The sequence below is a fragment of the Pleurodeles waltl genome, chromosome 5 (genome assembly GCF_031143425.1).
Source record: "Pleurodeles waltl isolate 20211129_DDA chromosome 5, aPleWal1.hap1.20221129, whole genome shotgun sequence".
Taxonomy (NCBI): Eukaryota; Metazoa; Chordata; class Amphibia; order Caudata; family Salamandridae; genus Pleurodeles; species Pleurodeles waltl.
Genome location: NC_090444.1, coordinates 15,680,911 through 15,699,476, shown reverse-complemented (window position 1 = coordinate 15,699,476; position 18,566 = coordinate 15,680,911). Strand labels below are relative to the sequence as shown.

At 49.4% G+C, this 18,566-nt stretch overlaps 1 protein-coding gene across 4 annotated transcripts in view; it reads left to right on the top strand.

Moving 5' to 3' along the window:
• LOC138295282 (zinc finger protein 773-like) overlaps positions 1 to 18,566 on the top strand; it is a 93,143-nt gene that overhangs the window by 49,667 nt on the left and 24,910 nt on the right. For all 4 annotated transcript variants that reach the window (XM_069233479.1, XM_069233481.1, XM_069233480.1 and 1 more), the window contains one exon: positions 12,995 to 13,102. In XM_069233479.1, the coding sequence (XP_069089580.1) occupies positions 12,995 to 13,102 (108 nt within the window). The remainder of the gene's footprint in view (positions 1 to 12,994; positions 13,103 to 18,566) is intronic.

Genomic DNA, 18,566 nt, shown 5'->3' with positions numbered 1-18,566 from the left:
TTGACAAACTCCCAGACCATATACTCTTATGGCTACCCTGCACTTACAATGTCTAAGGTTTTGTTTAGACACTGTAGGGGCACAGTGCTCATGCACTGGTACCCTCACCTATGGTATAGTGCACCCTGCCTTAGGGCTGTAAGGCCTGCTAGAGGGGTGTCTTACCTATACTGCATAGGCAGTGAGAGGCTGGCATGGCACCCTGAGGGGAGTGCCATGTCGACTTACTCATTTTGTTCTCACTAGCACACACAGGCTTGTAAGCAGTGTGTCTGTGCTGAGTGAGGGGTCTCTAGGGTGGCATAAGACATGCTGCAGCCCTTAGAGACCTTCCTTGGTATCAGGGCCCTTGGTACTAGAAGTACCAGTTACAAGGGACTTATCTGAATGCCAGGGTGTGCCAATTGTGGATACAATGGTACATTTTAGGTGAGGGAACACTGGTGCTGGGGCCTGGTTAGCAGGGTCCCAGCACACTTCTCAGTCAAGTCAGCATCAGTATCAGGCAAAAAGTGGGGGGTAACTGCAACAGGGAGCCATTTCTTTACACAAGCCCCCCCCAGCCCACAGGCCAGGAGACTCAGCCAACGCTGGAAGAGTCTTCCTAGTCTGTCAGGCGAGGAAGAGTAGAGGAAATGGCTGGTTTGTTGCAGGGCCTACTCTGCCTTACATCCTCCTGTTCAGGTCATTCCCTCTGGGGAACTGACCCACTTCCACAGTGATAGGACCTAGTCTGAACTGCCTCTTGTCTGTGCTTTTTATGTCTTCACCCATTCTCTCTATTTTGAGGTCAGAGGTATCCACCTCTGCTAATCTGATCTTAGCCAGGGTCACCCCTAGCTTACCCAAAGAGGTTACCCAGAGCTGGAGTAACCCCACCATGACCAACAGGGTCAGGGGGCCTAACTTGTTATTTGGCATGGGGTCAGACCACCATGCCAAGGATAGTGCAGCCATAAAGGCTAACACCCAGCAGAGGCCACTGACAGCTGTCAGTGCCCAGAACCACATCTTGAGCTCTTCACCTACAAGGGAAGGGGCTAAGTTACAGGCTTCTTTGGGTTCAGGTTGCCTGTCTGCTGTATTAGAGTGGGGGGTTACCACATCTTGTAGTAAACACCCTTCTTCCACTCTTTCTTCTGTTAGCTGAGGAGCCACCCACTCAGGTTTAACAGTTGCCTGACTAGCCAGGACTTCTTGTGGGTCAGGTTGGACTTTATCAGGGCCATTTTTGGAGTTCTCCCCTACTGGAGCAGAATCTCCTTGGCTTGCTGTAACCTTGGCTAAAGGTTGTCCACCCTTCCTACTCTGTTTTCTTTTCTTCTTCTTCTGGGGCCTGCTTGCATTTACTGCAGAGGCAGGGCTTCCAGAATCCTTGGGAGAGGACTGGCACTGGACCAGTTCCCCTCTTGGGCTCTGACTAACCTCTGGGTAGTCATTTCCAAGGAGACAATCAAGGGGGAGGTCTGTACTGACTACTACCCTTCTCCAGCTAAGAGTGCCACCCACTTCTATGGGCACTAAAGCCACAGGCCTCTTAGTGACCCTGTCTAGGCTAACTCTTACCCTGGCCGTCTCACCTGGGATGTACTGGTTTGAGAGCACCAGCCTGTCATGCACAATAGTGTGACTGGCACAAGTGTCTCTCAGGGCAGTGGTTGGGATTCCATTCACCAGTAGGTGGTGGAAGTGTCTACTTCCCTCTGGAATCTCCAACTCACCTGTTGGGCCCTGTTTCCAGTTGAAGGCTAGGAAGACCTCCTCATCTGAGGAGTCATCTCCCATGGCTACACTGGTTACCCCTGGAATTTTGTTCTGGGGTTTGTTTTTGGGACAAGAAGTGTCCTTGGTGTGGTGCCCAGACTGTTTACAGTTGTGGCACCATGCCTTAGTGGCATCCCAGTTCTTACCCTGGTACCCACCTTTGTTTTGGGTTGTGTCTTGGGGCCCACCCACCTGTTCTGGTTTTTGGGGGCCTACAGAGGACTCTTTTTCTTTGTTTCTAGTGTCACCCACTTTCTCCTGGGGAGTTTTTGTAACCCCTTTCGTTTGGTCACCCCCAGTGGAAGTTTTGGTTACCCTAGTCTTGACCCAGTGGTCTGCCTTCTTTCCCAATTCTTGGGGAGAAATTGGACCTAGGTCTACCAGATACTGATGCAACTTTTCATTGAAGCAGTTACTTAGAATGTGTTCTTTCATAAACAAATTATAAAGCCCAACATAGTCACACACTTCATTTCCAGTTAACCAACCATCTAGTGTTTTTACTGAGTAGTCTACAAAATCAACCCAGGTCTGGCTCGAGGATTTTTGAGCCCCCCTGAATCTAATTCTATACTCCTCAGTGGAGAATCCAAAGCCCTCAATCAGGGTACCCTTCATGAGGTCATAAGATTCTGCATTCTTTCCAGAGAGTGTGAGGAGTCTATCCCTACACTTTCCAGTGAACATTTCCCAAAGGAGAGCACCCCAGTGAGATCTGTTCACTTTTCTGGTTACACAAGCCCTCTCAAAAGCTGTGAACCATTTGGTGATGTCATCACCATCTTCATATTTTGTTACAATCCCTTTGGGGATTTTTAGGATGTCAGGAGAATCTCTGACCCTATTTAAGTTGCTGCCACCATCGATGGGACCTAGGCCCATCTCTTTTCTTTCCCTTTCTATGGCTAGGAGCTGCTTTTCCAAAGCCAATCTTTTGACCATCCTGGCTAACAGGGGGTCATCTTCACTGGAGTTATCCTCAGTGATTTCAGAGGTGTTGGTCTCTCCTGTGAGGGAACCAGCATCTCTGACTATTATTTTTGGAGTCAGGGTTTGAGGGACCCTGTTCTCCCTAGATAGGACTGGTAGGGGGGAATTTTCCTCCAAGTCACTATCCTCTTCCTCTGAGTTGCCACCCTCAGAGGGGTTGGCCTTTTCAAACTCTGCCAAAAGCTCCTGGAGCTGTATTTTGGTAGGTTTGGGGCCCATTGTTATTTTCTTTATTTTACAGAGTGACCTTAGCTCCCTCATCTTAAGATGGAGGTAAGGTGTGGTGTCGAGTTCCACCACAGTCACATCTGTGCTAGACATTTTGCTTCTAAAAGTTGGAATACTTTTTAAGAATCTACAACTGGTTCCAGAGTCTAATTCAAACTTTTACAAACTTTTAAACTCTAAAAGAAATGCTAAACAGGATCTAACACAAGGCCCTAGCAGGTCTTTTAAGAATTTAGAAAACTTTTCAAATTGCAAAAATCAATTTCTAATGACAATTTTGGAATTTGTCGTGTGATCAGGTATTGGCTGAGTAGTCCAGCAAATGCAAAGTCTTGTACCCCACCGCTGATCCACCAATGTAGGAAGTTGGCTCTGTATGTGCTATTTCAAAGTAAGGAATAGCATGCACAGAGTCCAAGGGTTCCCCTTAGAGGTAAAATAGTGGTAAAAATAGATAATACTAATGCTCTATTTTGTGGTAGTGTGGTCGAGCAGTAGGCTTATCCAAGGAGTAGTGTTAAGCATCTGTTGTACATACACATAGACAATAAATGAGGTACACACACTCGGAGACAAATCCAGCCAATAGGTTTTTATATAGAAAAATATCTTTTCTTAGTTTATTTTAAGAACCACAGGTTCAAATTCTACATGTAATATCTCATTCGAAAGGTATTGCAGGTAAGTACTTTAGGAACTTCAAATCATCAAAATTGCATGTATACTTTTCAAGTTGTTGACAAATAGCTGTTTTAAAAGTGGACACTTAGTGCAGTTTTCACAGTTCCTAGGGGAGGTAAGTTTTGGTTAGTTTTACCAGGTAAGTAAGACACTTACAGGGTTCAGTTCTTGGTCCAAGGTAGCCCACCGTTGGGGGTTCAGAGCAACCCCAAAGTCACCACACCAGCAGCTCAGGGCGGTCAGGTGCAGAGTTCAAAGTGGTGCCCAAAACACATAGGCTAGAATGGAGAGAAGGGGGTGCCCCGGTTCCGGTCTGCTTGCAGGTAAGTACCCGCGTCTTCGGAGGGCAGACCAGGGGGGTTTTGTAGGGCACCGGGGGGGACACAAGTCCACACAGAAATTTCACCCTCAGCGGCGCGGGGGCGGCCGGGTGCAGTGTAGAAACAAGCGTCGGGTTCGCAATGTTAGTCTATGAGAGATCTCGGGATCTCTTCAGCGCTGCAGGCAGGCAAGGGGGGGATTCCTCGGGGAAACCTCCACTTGGGCAAGGGAGAGGGACTCCTGGGGGTCACTTCTCCAGTGAAAGTCCGGTCCTTCAGGTCCTGGGGGCTGCGGGTGCAGGGTCTCTCCCAGGCGTCGGGACTTTAGGTTCAAAGAGTCGCGGTCAGGGGAAGCCTCGGGATTCCCTCTGCAGGCGGCGCTGTGGGGGCTCAGGGGGGACAGGTTTTGGTACTCACAGTATCAGAGTAGTCCTGGGGTCCCTCCTGAGGTGTTGGATCGCCACCAGCCGAGTCGGGGTCGCCGGGTGCAGTGTTGCAAGTCTCACGCTTCTTGCGGGGAGCTTGCAGGGTTCTTTAAAGCTGCTGGAAACAAAGTTGCAGCTTTTCTTGGAGCAGGTCCGCTGTCCTCGGGAGTTTCTTGTCTTTTCGAAGCAGGGGCAGTCCTCAGAGGATGTCGAGGTCGCTGGTCCCTTTTGGAAGGCGTCGCTGGAGCAGGATCTTTGGAAGGCAGGAGACAGGCCGGTGAGTTTCTGAAGCCAAGGCAGTTGTCGTCTTCTGGTCTTCCGCTGCAGGGGTTTTCAGCTGGGCAGTCCTTCTTCTTGTAGTTGCAGGAATCTAATTTTCTAGGGTTCAGGGTAGCCCTTAAATACTAAATTTAAGGGCGTGTTTAGGTCTGGGGGGTTAGTAGCCAATGGCTACTAGCCCTGAGGGTGGGTACACCCTCTTTGTGCCTCCTCCCAAGGGGAGGGGGTCACAATCCTAACCCTATTGGGGGAATCCTCCATCTGCAAGATGGAGGATTTCTAAAAGTTAGAGTCACTTCAGCTCAGGACACCTTAGGGGCTGTCCTGACTGGCCAGTGACTCCTCCTTGTTTTTCTTTGTTCCCTCCAGCCTTGCCGCCAAAAGTGGGGGCCGTGGCCGGAGGGGGCGGGCAACTCCACTAAGCTGGAGTGCCCTGCTGGGCTGTGACAAAGGGGGGAGCCTTTGAGGCTCACCGCCAGGTGTCACAGTTCCTGCCTGGGGGAGGTGTTAGCATCTCCACCCAGTGCAGGCTTTGTTACTGGCCTCAGAGTGACAAAGGCACTCTCCCCATGGGGCCAGCAACATGTCTCTAGTGTGGCAGGCTGCTGGAACCAGTCAGCCTACACAGATAGTTGGTTAAGTTTCAGGGGGCACCTCTAAGGTGCCCTCTGTGGTGTATTTTACAATAAAATGTACACTGGCTTCAGTGTGCATTTATTGTGCTGAGAAGTTTGATACCAAACTTCCCAGTTTTCAGTGTAGCCATTATGGTGCTGTGGAGTTCGTGTTTGACAAACTCCCAGACCATATACTCTTATGGCTACCCTGCACTTACAATGTCTAAGGTTTTGTTTAGACACTGTAGGGGCACAGTGCTCATGCACTGGTACCCTCACCTATGGTATAGTGCACCCTGCCTTAGGGCTGTAAGGCCTGCTAGAGGGGTGTCTTACCTATACTGCATAGGCAGTGAGAGGCTGGCATGGCACCCTGAGGGGAGTGCCATGTCGACTTACTCATTTTGTTCTCACTAGCACACACAGGCTTGTAAGCAGTGTGTCTGTGCTGAGTGAGGGGTCTCTAGGGTGGCATAAGACATGCTGCAGCCCTTAGAGACCTTCCTTGGTATCAGGGCCCTTGGTACTAGAAGTACCAGTTACAAGGGACTTATCTGAATGCCAGGGTGTGCCAATTGTGGATACAATGGTACATTTTAGGTGAGGGAACACTGGTGCTGGGGCCTGGTTAGCAGGGTCCCAGCACACTTCTCAGTCAAGTCAGCATCAGTATCAGGCAAAAAGTGGGGGGTAACTGCAACAGGGAGCCATTTCTTTACATTGTTGCCAAGAGTTTTCGCAGCCTTTTTTCAGTGTAAATGTGAGGGAGGCAGCAGCGCTTAAATTGAGCCAATGGGGCTCACCAGCACTCATTTGTGGGGGCAGGCATACATTTATCCTCATCGGATATTGACCGAAAGCAAGAGAGAGAAAAACAAACACAGGAAAGAAGGAGGAAGAGAAAGACTGAAAAACCCGTCCCAAAGGGAGAAAGTGGGAACCTGCACGAGAACGATAAAGGGACGAGTAGTGGCTGGTAGTGGATGAAAGAAGCATGAGATGGATTCAAGGCTACGCTGTCGGTGCGTCGACAGTTAACAGCAGCAGCTGCGACCTTCTGAGCAGAGCTTTGAGCACCAGCACTCATTCTTTTACCAATTAAGCACTGGGAGGCAGAGGGTCTAAGAGGTGATTTGGACTCTGCAGGGCGCCAGTTCAGTTATACCCAAGGGCTTCCTACCAGTTACCAACCCGCTGATGTAGAACAAGAGAAGAGTTGCCTTCCTGTGAAGATGGAGGATTATGTAGCAAGGGTTGGTGAATGCAGTGCTTGGGTGGTCCTGGATTAGCTTCCTTCTGTATCTGGTGCTGAGAATAAGCTTCAGACATATAAAGTTCAAACATAAATTAGCTGCTTTAACTACGTAATCCTATATTGATATCACGCATACACTTGGACTCTTTCTTCAGAAGGGAACTCGAGCAGCAACGAAGATCAGAGACGTCTGAAGCAGGTTCTGCTGCCTCAAAGGATGCGAAGGCCCAGTTTTCTTGCCACCGATCCCTTTGTCTGCTGTTCTGGCTCATAAGCCCATCCCCAGGGGCATAGCTTGGTCAGTATGATTGGGGGGACGTGTGGGTTCAGATTTCCCAACAATGATGCTGGACATCTTGTTAAAACACATTATATGAGAAGCAGGGCATGATGGGGGCTTAGAGGGCAGTAGAAAGAGAGGCGTGTGGACTGTTAAGGGCACTTAAAACTGTATTTTTCAAACTAATCAACACTTTTCAAGACCTTCGAAACCGAAACGAGAGTGTGTGTGTTTTTGTCAGTGTGGGCATTTAAAAAACCCAACAGACTCTTTACATTACCCAACTGAAAGCTCTTCCACCCACTAATTGCCACAGAATACATTTTTAGGGGGTTGTAACTCCCCAAACACCCCCCTGGAGTTACGCCCCCGCCCATCAGCCAACGGGGTCCGTAGGTACATTCCACCCTGTGCAAATAATGCCTCTGATTCCCCACCCCACGTCTGCCTCTGCTCTACCCTCTCGGATGATGGCTTGAGCGAATGCCCCCGTCTGATACCCGCAGACGACGAATATCTCCTGTACGCACCTGCAGTGGGCGCTATTTACATGAGGGGTTACTGATGGCTTAACGAGCATCGCATTCCCCTCTTTCTGCGCATTGTAACCGGCTCTCGGGAAGAGCCTTGAAACAAAATACATTCCCGACCGACACATTACCAGCTGGAACTGAGCCCAGCCCATTCAGCATTAAGTGCAATAGTATGTCATTGTTGTTATTCTTATTATGATTATTATTATTATTATTAGTGTTATTGTTATTATTGTTAGTGTTATTATTATTAGTATTATTGTTGTTAGTGCTATTATCATTATTATTAGTATTATTGTTAGTGTTATTGTTATTATTGGTGTTAATGTTACTATTACTGATATTATTGTTATTAGTATCATTGTTATTGGTATTATTAATCTTATTGTTATTAGTATTATGACTATTATTGTTATTGGTGTTATTGTTATTATTGGTATTGTTAGCCCTATCAGTGCGTGTGTCGGCCAATGGCCAACACTCGCACACCCTCCCTGGTGCGGGCCACGATCAGGGGCCGACGCTAGGGAGGGGTTCTAAAAATCCTCTGCTGCTTTGAACCGGAAGATTTTGTTTCTTTGTTTTTTTACCCCCTCGGGAGACGCGGAAAAGCTTCCGTGTTTCTCCCCGTGTCCCTCCCCTGCCCATCTGTGACGTCAGTGTGCCGCAAGGACCCAGGGATTGCTTTGGGGGGGAGGGGAGCATGTAAGTGGCTATGCCACCCTCTCTACCACCCCGGTTAATTTTTATAAATAAGGGTTCCCCCCTCCCCCCCCCCCCCCCCCCCCCCCCCCGGGAGAGCTATCGCGTCCCCCACCAGGGGATATATATATTTTTTTTTAAGTAAAAAAAAAAATGTATTTAAAAAAATGTCAGGTCAGTCGTTTCGACATTAGCCAACCCATATGGGGGCATGATTTTTATTTTATTTGTTTTTTAATTTGTGTGCTTTTCTTGTGGCCGCGATCGGTTCCCAGGGAAACCACACGTATCAAAAGAAAAAGAGAGACAGAGAGAGTGTGTCTGTCTGTCTCTCTCTCTATCTCGCTCTCTCTCACACACACAACAGAACCTGGTGAGAGCCCCACAAGTCACCCCATCCTGGATTCCCCTAGGTGTCTTGTTTTAAAAAAATGCACAGGTTTGGTAGGTTTCCCTCGGTGCCGGCTGAGCTAGAGGCCAAAATCCACAGCTAGGCACTTTCCAAAACACGTCAGATTTCAATGTAAAAATGTGATATGTCCACGTTGCATTTCCTGTCGCGGGCGCTAGGCCTAACTACACAAATGAGGTACCATTTTTATCGGGAGACTTGGGGGGACACAGAATAGCAAAAAGTGTTATTGCCCCTTGTCTTTCTCTACATTTTTTCCTTCCAAATATAAGAGAGTGTGTAAAAAAGACATCTATTTGAGAAATGCCCTGTAATTCACATGCTAGTATGGGCACCCCGGAATTCAGAGATGTGCAAATAACCACTGCTTCTCAACACCTTATCTTGTGCCCATTTTGGAAATACAAAGGTTTCCTTGATACCTATTTTTCACTCTTTATATTTCACCAAATGAATTGCTGTATACACGGTACACAACGAAAACCCACTGCAAGGTGCAGCTCATTTATTGGCGCTGGGTACCTAGGGTTCTTATAAAACAAAAACAACTCTTATCTTTATTGTTATAATTTTTATTATTATTCTGTTATTGTTATTGTTATTCTTGTTGTTTGTATTAATATTGGTATTATCATTATTATTGGTATTATTTTTATTGTTATAATTGTTATTATTATTATTATTGTTGTTATAATTCTCCAGTTTATTGTAGTACCTGAAAGGTTACCAAAGCACAAAAACTCCTCCATGATAGTGTCCAGATGGACCTGTGGATCTGGTACATATAGAGCGACATCATCCGCGTACATGGACACCAGAATTGGACGCTGCCAGAATGCAAGCCCTCGGTTATGATGATGTTGCCTCAAACCTGCCGCCAGTGGCTCCATCGTCACTGCAAACAGCAGCAGCGAGAGAGGGCAGCCCTGCCTAGTGCCTCTGGCCACCGAAAAGGGGTCAATCACTGTCCCATTAATTCTCAGTCTAGCTGTTGGGTTTGTGTAATGTAAGGGGATTAATTGGATAAAACTAGGACTCATCCCCAACCTGGCCAGTAGGCCGAACATGTAGGGCCATGTGAGGGAATCAAAGGCCTTTGTGGCATCAAGGAATACTGCTGCAGCTCAGTCCTCCGGATCCGCCATCCGGGCTGCCGCAAAAAAGGTACAGAGGTTGTATAGGGTTGAACGGCCAGGCACAAAGCCAGATTGGTCTGGGAGAAGCAAGCTCAAGAGCAGGGGCTCTAGCCGGGCTGCAATCAACTTCGCGAGGATCTTATTGTCAACGTTTGAGCGACAGAGGTCTGTATGAATCACAATGGCAAGGGTACTTGCCCGGTTTCAATATATTAACAATAAGGGATTCATGGAGCGGGGTTGGGAGAATCCCTTCCTCTAGTGCCTCCGCGTACATTTTCAACAAGTGTGGCGCTAACAAATCTGCATACTCCTTATAAAAGGCTGCCATAATCCCATCCTGTGTTTCGCCTTCTATAGATCTACAACCACATGTTCTGACATAATAGCAGACAAGATCTTCGCAGCTGCTTGGTGCTGAGGGCGCACGCAACTATCTCGATCCGCTTCAGGATCTAGCACTACGTTAAAATCGCCGCCCCGGAGCAAGGACCCGGCACCTTAGGAATTACCCATGTGCCAGACCTCCACAAAGAACTCCGGGTCGTCCACGTTTGGGCCATACATCGACACCAAACGAAAAGGCATGTTCTGAAGTGTGCCCTGCAGCATTACAAAACAACCATTCGGATCCACGAGCACTTGCTCAATGCGCCATTGCAACCCCTTTCGTAAAAGTATGGCCTCCCCCAGAGCATAGCTTGAGTAAGTGGCCATGTGGCACTCCTCAATCCAGCCTGCTCTCACCCTTTGTTTAGTATCGGTAGCCAGGTGAGTTTCTTGTAGCATACATATATCTATTGCATGATGCTGTAAATATGCCGACACTAGCCTCATCTTCCGAGCATCATTCAGTCCCCTTACATTCCATAACAAACACCTCACTGTGGCAGACCTACTCTGTGTCATAGTATGGCAACCTCCATCTCAATTCTGCAGCAGTCCCCACCAACACAACTTCTCTAACATTTTTGAATGTGGGAGCAGGAAGGGAAGGGGAGGAATGAGGGAACATCTGCAAACTTACTAACCAATGTTACGCCACCCACCACCCACGCTGGCCAGACCACCCTTCCCTCTCATACCCAATGGCATGTGCAAACCCCATCCCCTGAAACACAAGAGTATACTTGGACTTATCCAGAGGGGCACTGGTATGGCCGCAAGCCCCTCCCCATTGTGGGTGGGTGGGTGGGCCGGAGCCGTAGCAACATCAGGTACCCTTTGGGCTGGCAGTCACGAAGTACGACCCAGAAGCAGCACCGTTCATTCTCTGGATCCGGCTTGATTTGGTATTTGATCAACAATAACACAGTATCTCAGTCATTGTCACTAAGATGGTTCCCACCATCTCCATTCTCCTGCGAGCCGGCCGGGTCCACTACCTTTGTGCTGGATTCTCAACTTAGCTGGGTATGTGAGGGAGTATTTTGCATCCGTTTGACTCAAGAGTGTGCTTGACCAGGAGAAATGCCCAGTGAGCTGCCTGTACCCCAGGGGTGTAGTCCGGGAAATACTTAATGTGTTGTTATTGTAAACAATGGGTTTGCGGTTGCGGGCAAGATGTAACACTGTGTCTCTGTCCCTGTAATTGAGCAAGCGCGATAATGGTGTGCGCCGGCGTGCCAGGCGGCTGCCTTGGGCCAAGCGACCTATGCGCTTGCTCCACCACCAGCATCGGGGAGAGCTCACCCAGAAAGAGCGTGGTTAGCATTGTTTCCACGTAGTCCTCCATGCGACCCATATCCGTTGACTCTGGGACCCCCAGGATGTGGATGTTGTTCCTGCGTGAGCGGGCTTTGAGAGCCTCATTCTTATTACGGATTAATTCCAGCACCCGCTCCATTCAAGGAAGGCGTTTGCCCTCCCTGCGCTGACCATTCTCCAGGTCTGAGGTGCGGGATTCCACCTGATCTAGGCGGGTGTTGTGATCATCCACTCTGTCCTTCAAGCGATCTGTATGGTCCGTGAGGTGGTCTAGTTTGGCATCTATCCCTGCCAGGCATTGCTAAAGATCCATAAACATGGCTTTAATGGAGGTGGACTGTGATTCATTTTCCTGGGGCTGCTCCATATCAACCATCTCTTATGTCTGTTTGCTAGCATGGCTGCTCTTTCTCTTGCCCTCAAAGGACAACTTGATTTGCTATGGTCTGCTTTCCCCATGGCACTACGCCTGAGGAGCGAAACTCTGTCCTCCACCCTACCGCTATCAGGCCTAAAGATGGAACCGCTGTTGCCTGCCCCCAACTCAGTCTCCTCCAGTCACCTCAGTAGCGCTGTAGCCACAAATCTCACCTTCTCTCACACTGCCTGGCATTACGGCCCCCAGCATCACAGTCCACCGTACATATCATCGATGCGCCACTGCCAACGCACCGCAAGCCCACTCTCACTCCTCACCTCTCTCTCCGGTCGGGCCCAGGATGCAGTTTCCTCCACCTCTCCCGCTCAGCAGATCTCTGAATCGCTCAGGGGCCTCCAAGCACCCCTCAGTTACCGGGAACATCCCCCCGGTGCGGCGCCAAGTGCTGCCGAGACCTGCACACCTAGGCCGGGCACTGCAACCTCTCACCCGCGCAAGCCAAGTCTTTGTTATCCTTGTCCCGTGCTGCAGATTTCACCCACAGGGCGCAGCCCAGTCCAGCGTCTCCACGCCTTGCACCCCAGCCGTGCAGGGCACCTCACTTCTGGGCCTCCTCGTTAGGCCTGGGCAGACGCCAATCCCACGTGCGTCTGCCCTGGGCTCTGGTTTCCAGCACCCGGACCCTTCAGGCCGCAACGCTCCTCCGCCGTCCCCTCCTGCCGCAAGCCCACCGCCGGGACGGTCACCGACACTCAGCGCCTCCACAGCCCAGGAGCCCGACCGGGGGAGGCCACACCCACCTCCGTCAGGCCCACTGGCTCCTCTTCCGCCAGCCATCTTTGAGCCTGCGATGGAACCCAATTGCTTACGCTTCCAGCATTTCGGCAATCAGTTACCCTTCAGGATGGCACTCTGGGCGGCCTTCATGCCTGGATTGTGGCAGGATTAATGCTCCTGCCCGCAGAGCCATACAGAGTGTTGCGGACGGTCAGACCACACCCATCCGGCTGCTTTAGCTCCTTAGTGTGCTATTACTATTATCATCATTGGTATTATTATTATTGGTATTATTGTTAGTGTTATTATTGTTATAATTATTGCTATTGTTCTTATCTGTTGCTCTTATCTTTATTGTTATCATAACTGTTGTTATTATTTCTGTTATTATGTGCTCATTAATTAATTTTAAGTTCCACGTCAGAGACTTTGCAGTGAATGTCTGGGCGCTTCTGAGATGCTGAAGAGTTGTTTCCATAGAAACTAATGTGACGTCATTGTAATTGCAGCAGGTCTTGTGTCCAACCCGGACCTTTTATTCTGGTTAAAGAAAGAATCCCCCATGAGGAGCCCCTTGGACTGCACAGGAAGAGATGGTGGCGAGAGCGTGAGTGCTGGTAAGACTATGAGATTCCCAGAAACATCAGCCTTTTGCAAGCAATTGATGTGTGATTGCCGGGTTGCAAGGTGAATGAGTGAGGTGGGTGCAAGGTGAATGAGTGAGGTGGGTGCAAGGTGAATAAGTGAGGTGGGTGCAAGGTGAGTGAGTGAGATGGGTGCAAGGTGAGTGAGTGAGGTGGGTGCAAGGTGAGTGAGTGAGGTGGGTGCAAGGTGAGTGAGTGAGGTGGGTGGAAGGGAGTGAGTGAGATGAGTGGAGAGTGAGTGAGGTGGGTGAAAGGGGAGTGAGATGGGTGGAAGGTGAGTGAGTGAGGTGGGTTGAGGGTTAGTGAGGTGGGTGGAAGGTTAGTGAGTGAAGTGGGTGAAAGGTTAGTGAATGGGGTGGTTGATTACTAAGTTGACTGATGCATTAGAGAAATGGCTGCATGCTTAGTGGAATAGCTGGGTGGTTACTGGTTAACTAATTCGTTTAGAGTTATTCAGTTGGCAGATTTTTAAGAGGCTGGCTGGCTTTTAAGTTAGTTTAGGTAGTTAATGGGCGGACTGGTTGCTTAAAGGATTGGGTGGCTGGTTTATGAGGATGAGCAAATCTTTTAGCACAATCACCTAAATCAGTGTAGACATTTCAGGTGGGAGGACAACCCACTCATTACTCTGGCACATCTAGTACAAGTTTGAGCTACTCCGAAACATTGATGTTGAATGTAGGAAGCTGGCCTGGTGTGCGGTGGGTCCCTATGGTACTTACACCTTATACCAGGTCCAGGTATCCCCTATTGGTGTAGTGTAGGCAGAGTCTAGGAAGCCAGGCTGTCTAAGGGTAGCTGTGGATGAGTAGCCAAGGCTTATCTAGGAGACATGTAAAGCTCATGCAATATCACTGAAGTCACACAGCACTTACACACATGAAAGAACCACACAGTGTTAAAAAAATAAAGGTACTTTATTTTAGCGACACAAATACCAAAAGTACTAGAAAGGCGACTCTCCAATAGGAGGTAAGTAAACACACTAGATTTGTACACTAGTAATCAGAAATAGGCATAAAAAGCAATAGAAAACAGTGCAATAGCAATAGACAATAGTGACCCTATGGGGAGCCAAACCATATACTAAAAAATGGAATGCGAATGCAAGACCCCCACCCAGGTAAGTGGAATCTGTAGAGGGGAGCTGGAGGAACCAGGAACTCCAAAAGGAAAGGACCACAGTGCCCCCCAGCTGCCAGGAAGAAAGGAGTAAGTTACTGGGTTTTCCCCAAACCCCCAAAAGGACTGAAAAGAAGAATAATGCACCACCCAGACAAGACTGCAATAAACCAGTGGTGGATCCTGAAGAAGGAAGACCTGAAAGAGAACGGGACCAAGTCCAGAACTCGTGGATGTATCCAGTTTTTGCAGGAACCACTACCCACCCATCTGTGGTTGCAGGAGTTGGTCAACGGTAGGACGAAGACGGTCAGCAATGCAGTCCTGGAGTCAGTGAAGAGTTCATGGAGAATGCAGTTGGCGTCCCATGCCGGATGGAAGATTGCAGTTTGTCTGTGGCATGGAAAAGCCACCAACAAACCTTGGCAAAGGTGAGAGTCGTGGTAGACGAAAAGTGGAGCTGCCAGGGACCAGCAAGGTCCAGGGGGACTCAACCCATGGAGGGGAGCCCCAGGGTGACCCTCAGCAATGCAGAGAGTCTACAGAAGAAGAGGCAGCCCCCACAGGAGACCCACTGGAAGAGGACCCAGGAGTCGCAGAGGAACCCAGCCAGCACAACTGAAGAAGGGTCCCACGCAGCAGGAGAAACAGGAAGAGGGCTGTGCGTCGCAGGGGAGAGTGCTAGGGGCTAGGACTACACTGAGCCTGAAGATCCATTGGAGGAGATGTCAACAAGCCTTGGTAGCTGCAAGAGATGCGGAACATGGGGGTACTGTCCTGCATGGGAACGCAAGGGCTTACCTTCACCAAAGTTGGACAGCTGGCAGAGAGGACCAAGCTGACCACTCCAGACCACCACCTGTGATGTAGGATCCACGCAGCTCAGGATGAGAGGAAATCCATGCAGCCGGTTGTCGTTGCTGTTGGTGCCTGCGGATACTCCAAAGGGAATTCCTTCTTGCTTCTTGTGCAGGCTAAAGACTTGCTGCCCTCAGAGGATGTCCAGCCGGGGGAAATGTTGCCGTTGCTGGAAGGAGCCGGAGAAACAATATTGCAGGGCGAAGTTGTCAGTGTTTCTGCAGATTGTAGGTTCCTGTGGAGTCCAGTTGCGGTTCCAGTGGCCAGAAGTCAAAGTAAATGGTGCAGAGGAGTCCTGCTGGAGTCTTGCCCATTGAATCTGAGGACTCAACCAAAGGGAGACCCTAAATAGCCCTGGAAGGGGGATTGGTCACCTAGCCAAGTGACCACCTATCTGGAGGGGCCTCTGGCATCACCTGCCTGACCTGGCCACTGAAATACTCCCAGAGGCCTCTGCCCACCTTGGATTCAAGATGGCAGAATCAAGGAGCCCCTTAGAGGAGCTCTTGGCACCACCCCTGGGGTGGTGATGGACAGGGGAGTGGTCACTCCCCTTTCCATTGTCCAGTTTCACACCAGAGGAGGTCCCTGAACTGGTGCAGACTGGTTTATGTCAGACTGGTTTATGTAAGGAGGGCACCAATTGTGCCCTTCAAAGCATACCATGGCTTGGGGAGGCTACCCCTCCCAAGCCACTTAACACCTATTTTCAAAGGGAGAAGGTGTTACCCCCCCCCCTCTCCCAAAGGAAAACGTTTGTTCTGCCTTCCTGGGCTTGAGCTGTTCAAGCAGGAGGGCACAAACCTGCCTGCGGGGTGGCAGTAGCTTGGCCTGCCTGAAAAACCCCAGAAAGCTAGTAGGAGCAATGCTACGGTCCGCTAAGGAGCCCCCAGAGTGCATAGAATCATACAACCAATACTGGCAACAGTACTGGGGTATGATTCGGACTTGTTTGATACCAAACATGCCCAGGTTCAGAGTAACCATTATGTAGCTGGACATAGGTATTGACCTATGTACAGTACACGCGTAAAATGGCGTCCACACACTTACGAAGACTATGAAACTGAAGCTGGAGTTCGTGGGGGTACCTCTGCTCATGCAGGGGTACCCTTACACACAGGTACCTGCACCCTGCCCTCTGGGTTAGGAGAGCGTACCATAGGGGTAACTTACAGTGACCTGGTGCAATGACCTGTAGTGAAAAGGGTGCATGCACCCTCTCACACAGGCTGCAATGGTAGGCCTGCAGATACACTTTGCATGAGTACCCCATTGGTGGCATAATACATGCTGCAACCCATGGGGGACCCCTGGTGCCCCAATTACCTGGGTACCATATACTAGGGACTTACAAGGGGCACCAGTTTGCTAAATGTGGGGTGTTTGTGGTCCAGGCAACCAAGTTTAAAGGGAGAGCGCACAGTCACTGCAGTCATGGCTAGCAGGATCCCAGTGAACACAGTCCAAAACATACTGACAACAGCCAAAACGTGGGGGTAACAATGCCAGAAAGAGGCTACTTTCCTACATTGAAGGTGGAGGCTTTGAACTATTGTTAATGGTTCAGATTCATATTTCATCATTCACTGACAGTCAGATCTGGTTCAGGGGTCACAGGGCAAGCAAGGGCTTCTGGGTCACAGCTGTGGGATTGAAGTCAATTGCCCCTAATGTTCAGGCTCTGCAAACTGGGCCAAGTACAGCCCTGTCCATAGCGGACTCTGAAGGTGGTGAGGGCGAGCATTCACATGCTTCTCAAGGAGGTGGTGGGCGCTTGTCAACCAAACAACACAATCTTAATATGGAGCCCAGTGCTTTTCTTTTTAAGAAAGATTGCACTTTATTCACACAGTTCTACTCAATTCTGTGCAGATCCAATGAGCACATAAGTCAGTGTCTCAGAGTGCAATTCCCTAAGGGCACTACACACTCACTTCTACCTCTGCTGAGGCCTCTCTGGTGGCCCACCCCCTCTGTTTTTAGAAGTCCGGAATTAGTTTGAATTAAGCTCAGGTGCAGTATTTATGCCCACAGTCAAATGTGTGCCAAGTCTTTTTTTAGTCTTAGCCCCTCCTTGGGATGGATGAAACACATGACTCCTCATTTGCCTCTTGTTATCAGTGGAGCCCTCCTGCACATGTAGCGATGGTCACTGCGAGATGGAAAGTCTGCTAGAACACATTGAAAGCAAGGCGTGGGCTGCACCGTTCAGCATGCTCAACCATCCCCAGCGAGTGCCCGCTGTAGCGGTAGTCAGAAGATGCAGTGATGCGTCTAGTCCTAGACAGAGGAAAAAGGCAGTTATAATCATACTTGGAGTTGGCTGGTCACAGCAAATAGTGGTCTTGATTAGACCAGAGGTAGATGCAGCCCTGATCGGGCCTGTGCCAATCATGCAGTTGCATCCCTTGTCCGGGCCTGTGGCAGTCACGCAGTCCTCGAATGGGTCTCTGTCCGTCATGAAGTTGCAGCCGTCGTCTAGGCCTACTGCAATCACACAGTTCCATCTCTAGCTCAGGCCTTCGGACAGCACACAGTTGCATTCCTTGCCCAAGACTTTGGCAATCACAACCTAAATCGACATATGATGATTATAATGTTGCAGTTCCCACCGGGTTCTCACCAGGAACCTTACACGCTCTGACTCTCCCTAGTTTACTCTTCTACAGTCAGCTCTCATTGGACATCTCACAGCCACCAAAGACCGTCTCTCCTGAAGGGCTAGGAATGCACCTTCCATTTCTAAGCAAGCAAGCAGCCGGGCTTCTTAATGCTTCATGCAGAGCCACAGCTTCTCCAATAGAAAGTTCAGACTTCAGGTAACATCCCCTCACCTCGAGGACTCTGGCTGTCAGGCAGACACCCGCCATGGTTGCACAGCAGCCCTTTGAGCATTCCTGGGAGCTCATTCTTCCTTGTAACTGGCACCAAGTGGAGTAGTTTAAGTCACACTTTTATGTTCAACTTCTAGACAGTGGAAGAGAATCCACTGGGTCAAAGTGTGGAATCAGTTTGGGGTGGTTATTATTTTAAATGTCCTCTTCAGGTTCTCTAGACACAGCCTTTGTGTAGGGTGATGATTTTTATAGCCAGTAGCACTGAGGTTGTGTCTAACCTGGAGCATCCTCAACATATGCACAGAGGTCTGAGGTTTCTGCACATGATAGTCACCAGCCAAACTAAAGGAGTAATCTGGCATAGACAAAAGGTCAGGACTCGTCTAGAAACTTCCTCACCTCGCAACAGCTTAGGCTGTCGCACCCCTCAGCCCTACAAAATCGCATTTCTCAGAAATGCTAACCGTCAGCTCCTTGGTAACAAAAGGCGCCATATAATTTCTAAAGGTAGCCCAGTCTCCTTCCTGCGCACTCTGGTGTTTGGATCGCCTCACTCCAGCTCAGGAACACAGTCCTCACCCTCCATCCTGTGCAAGGGCCAGCACAAAATGGATCCT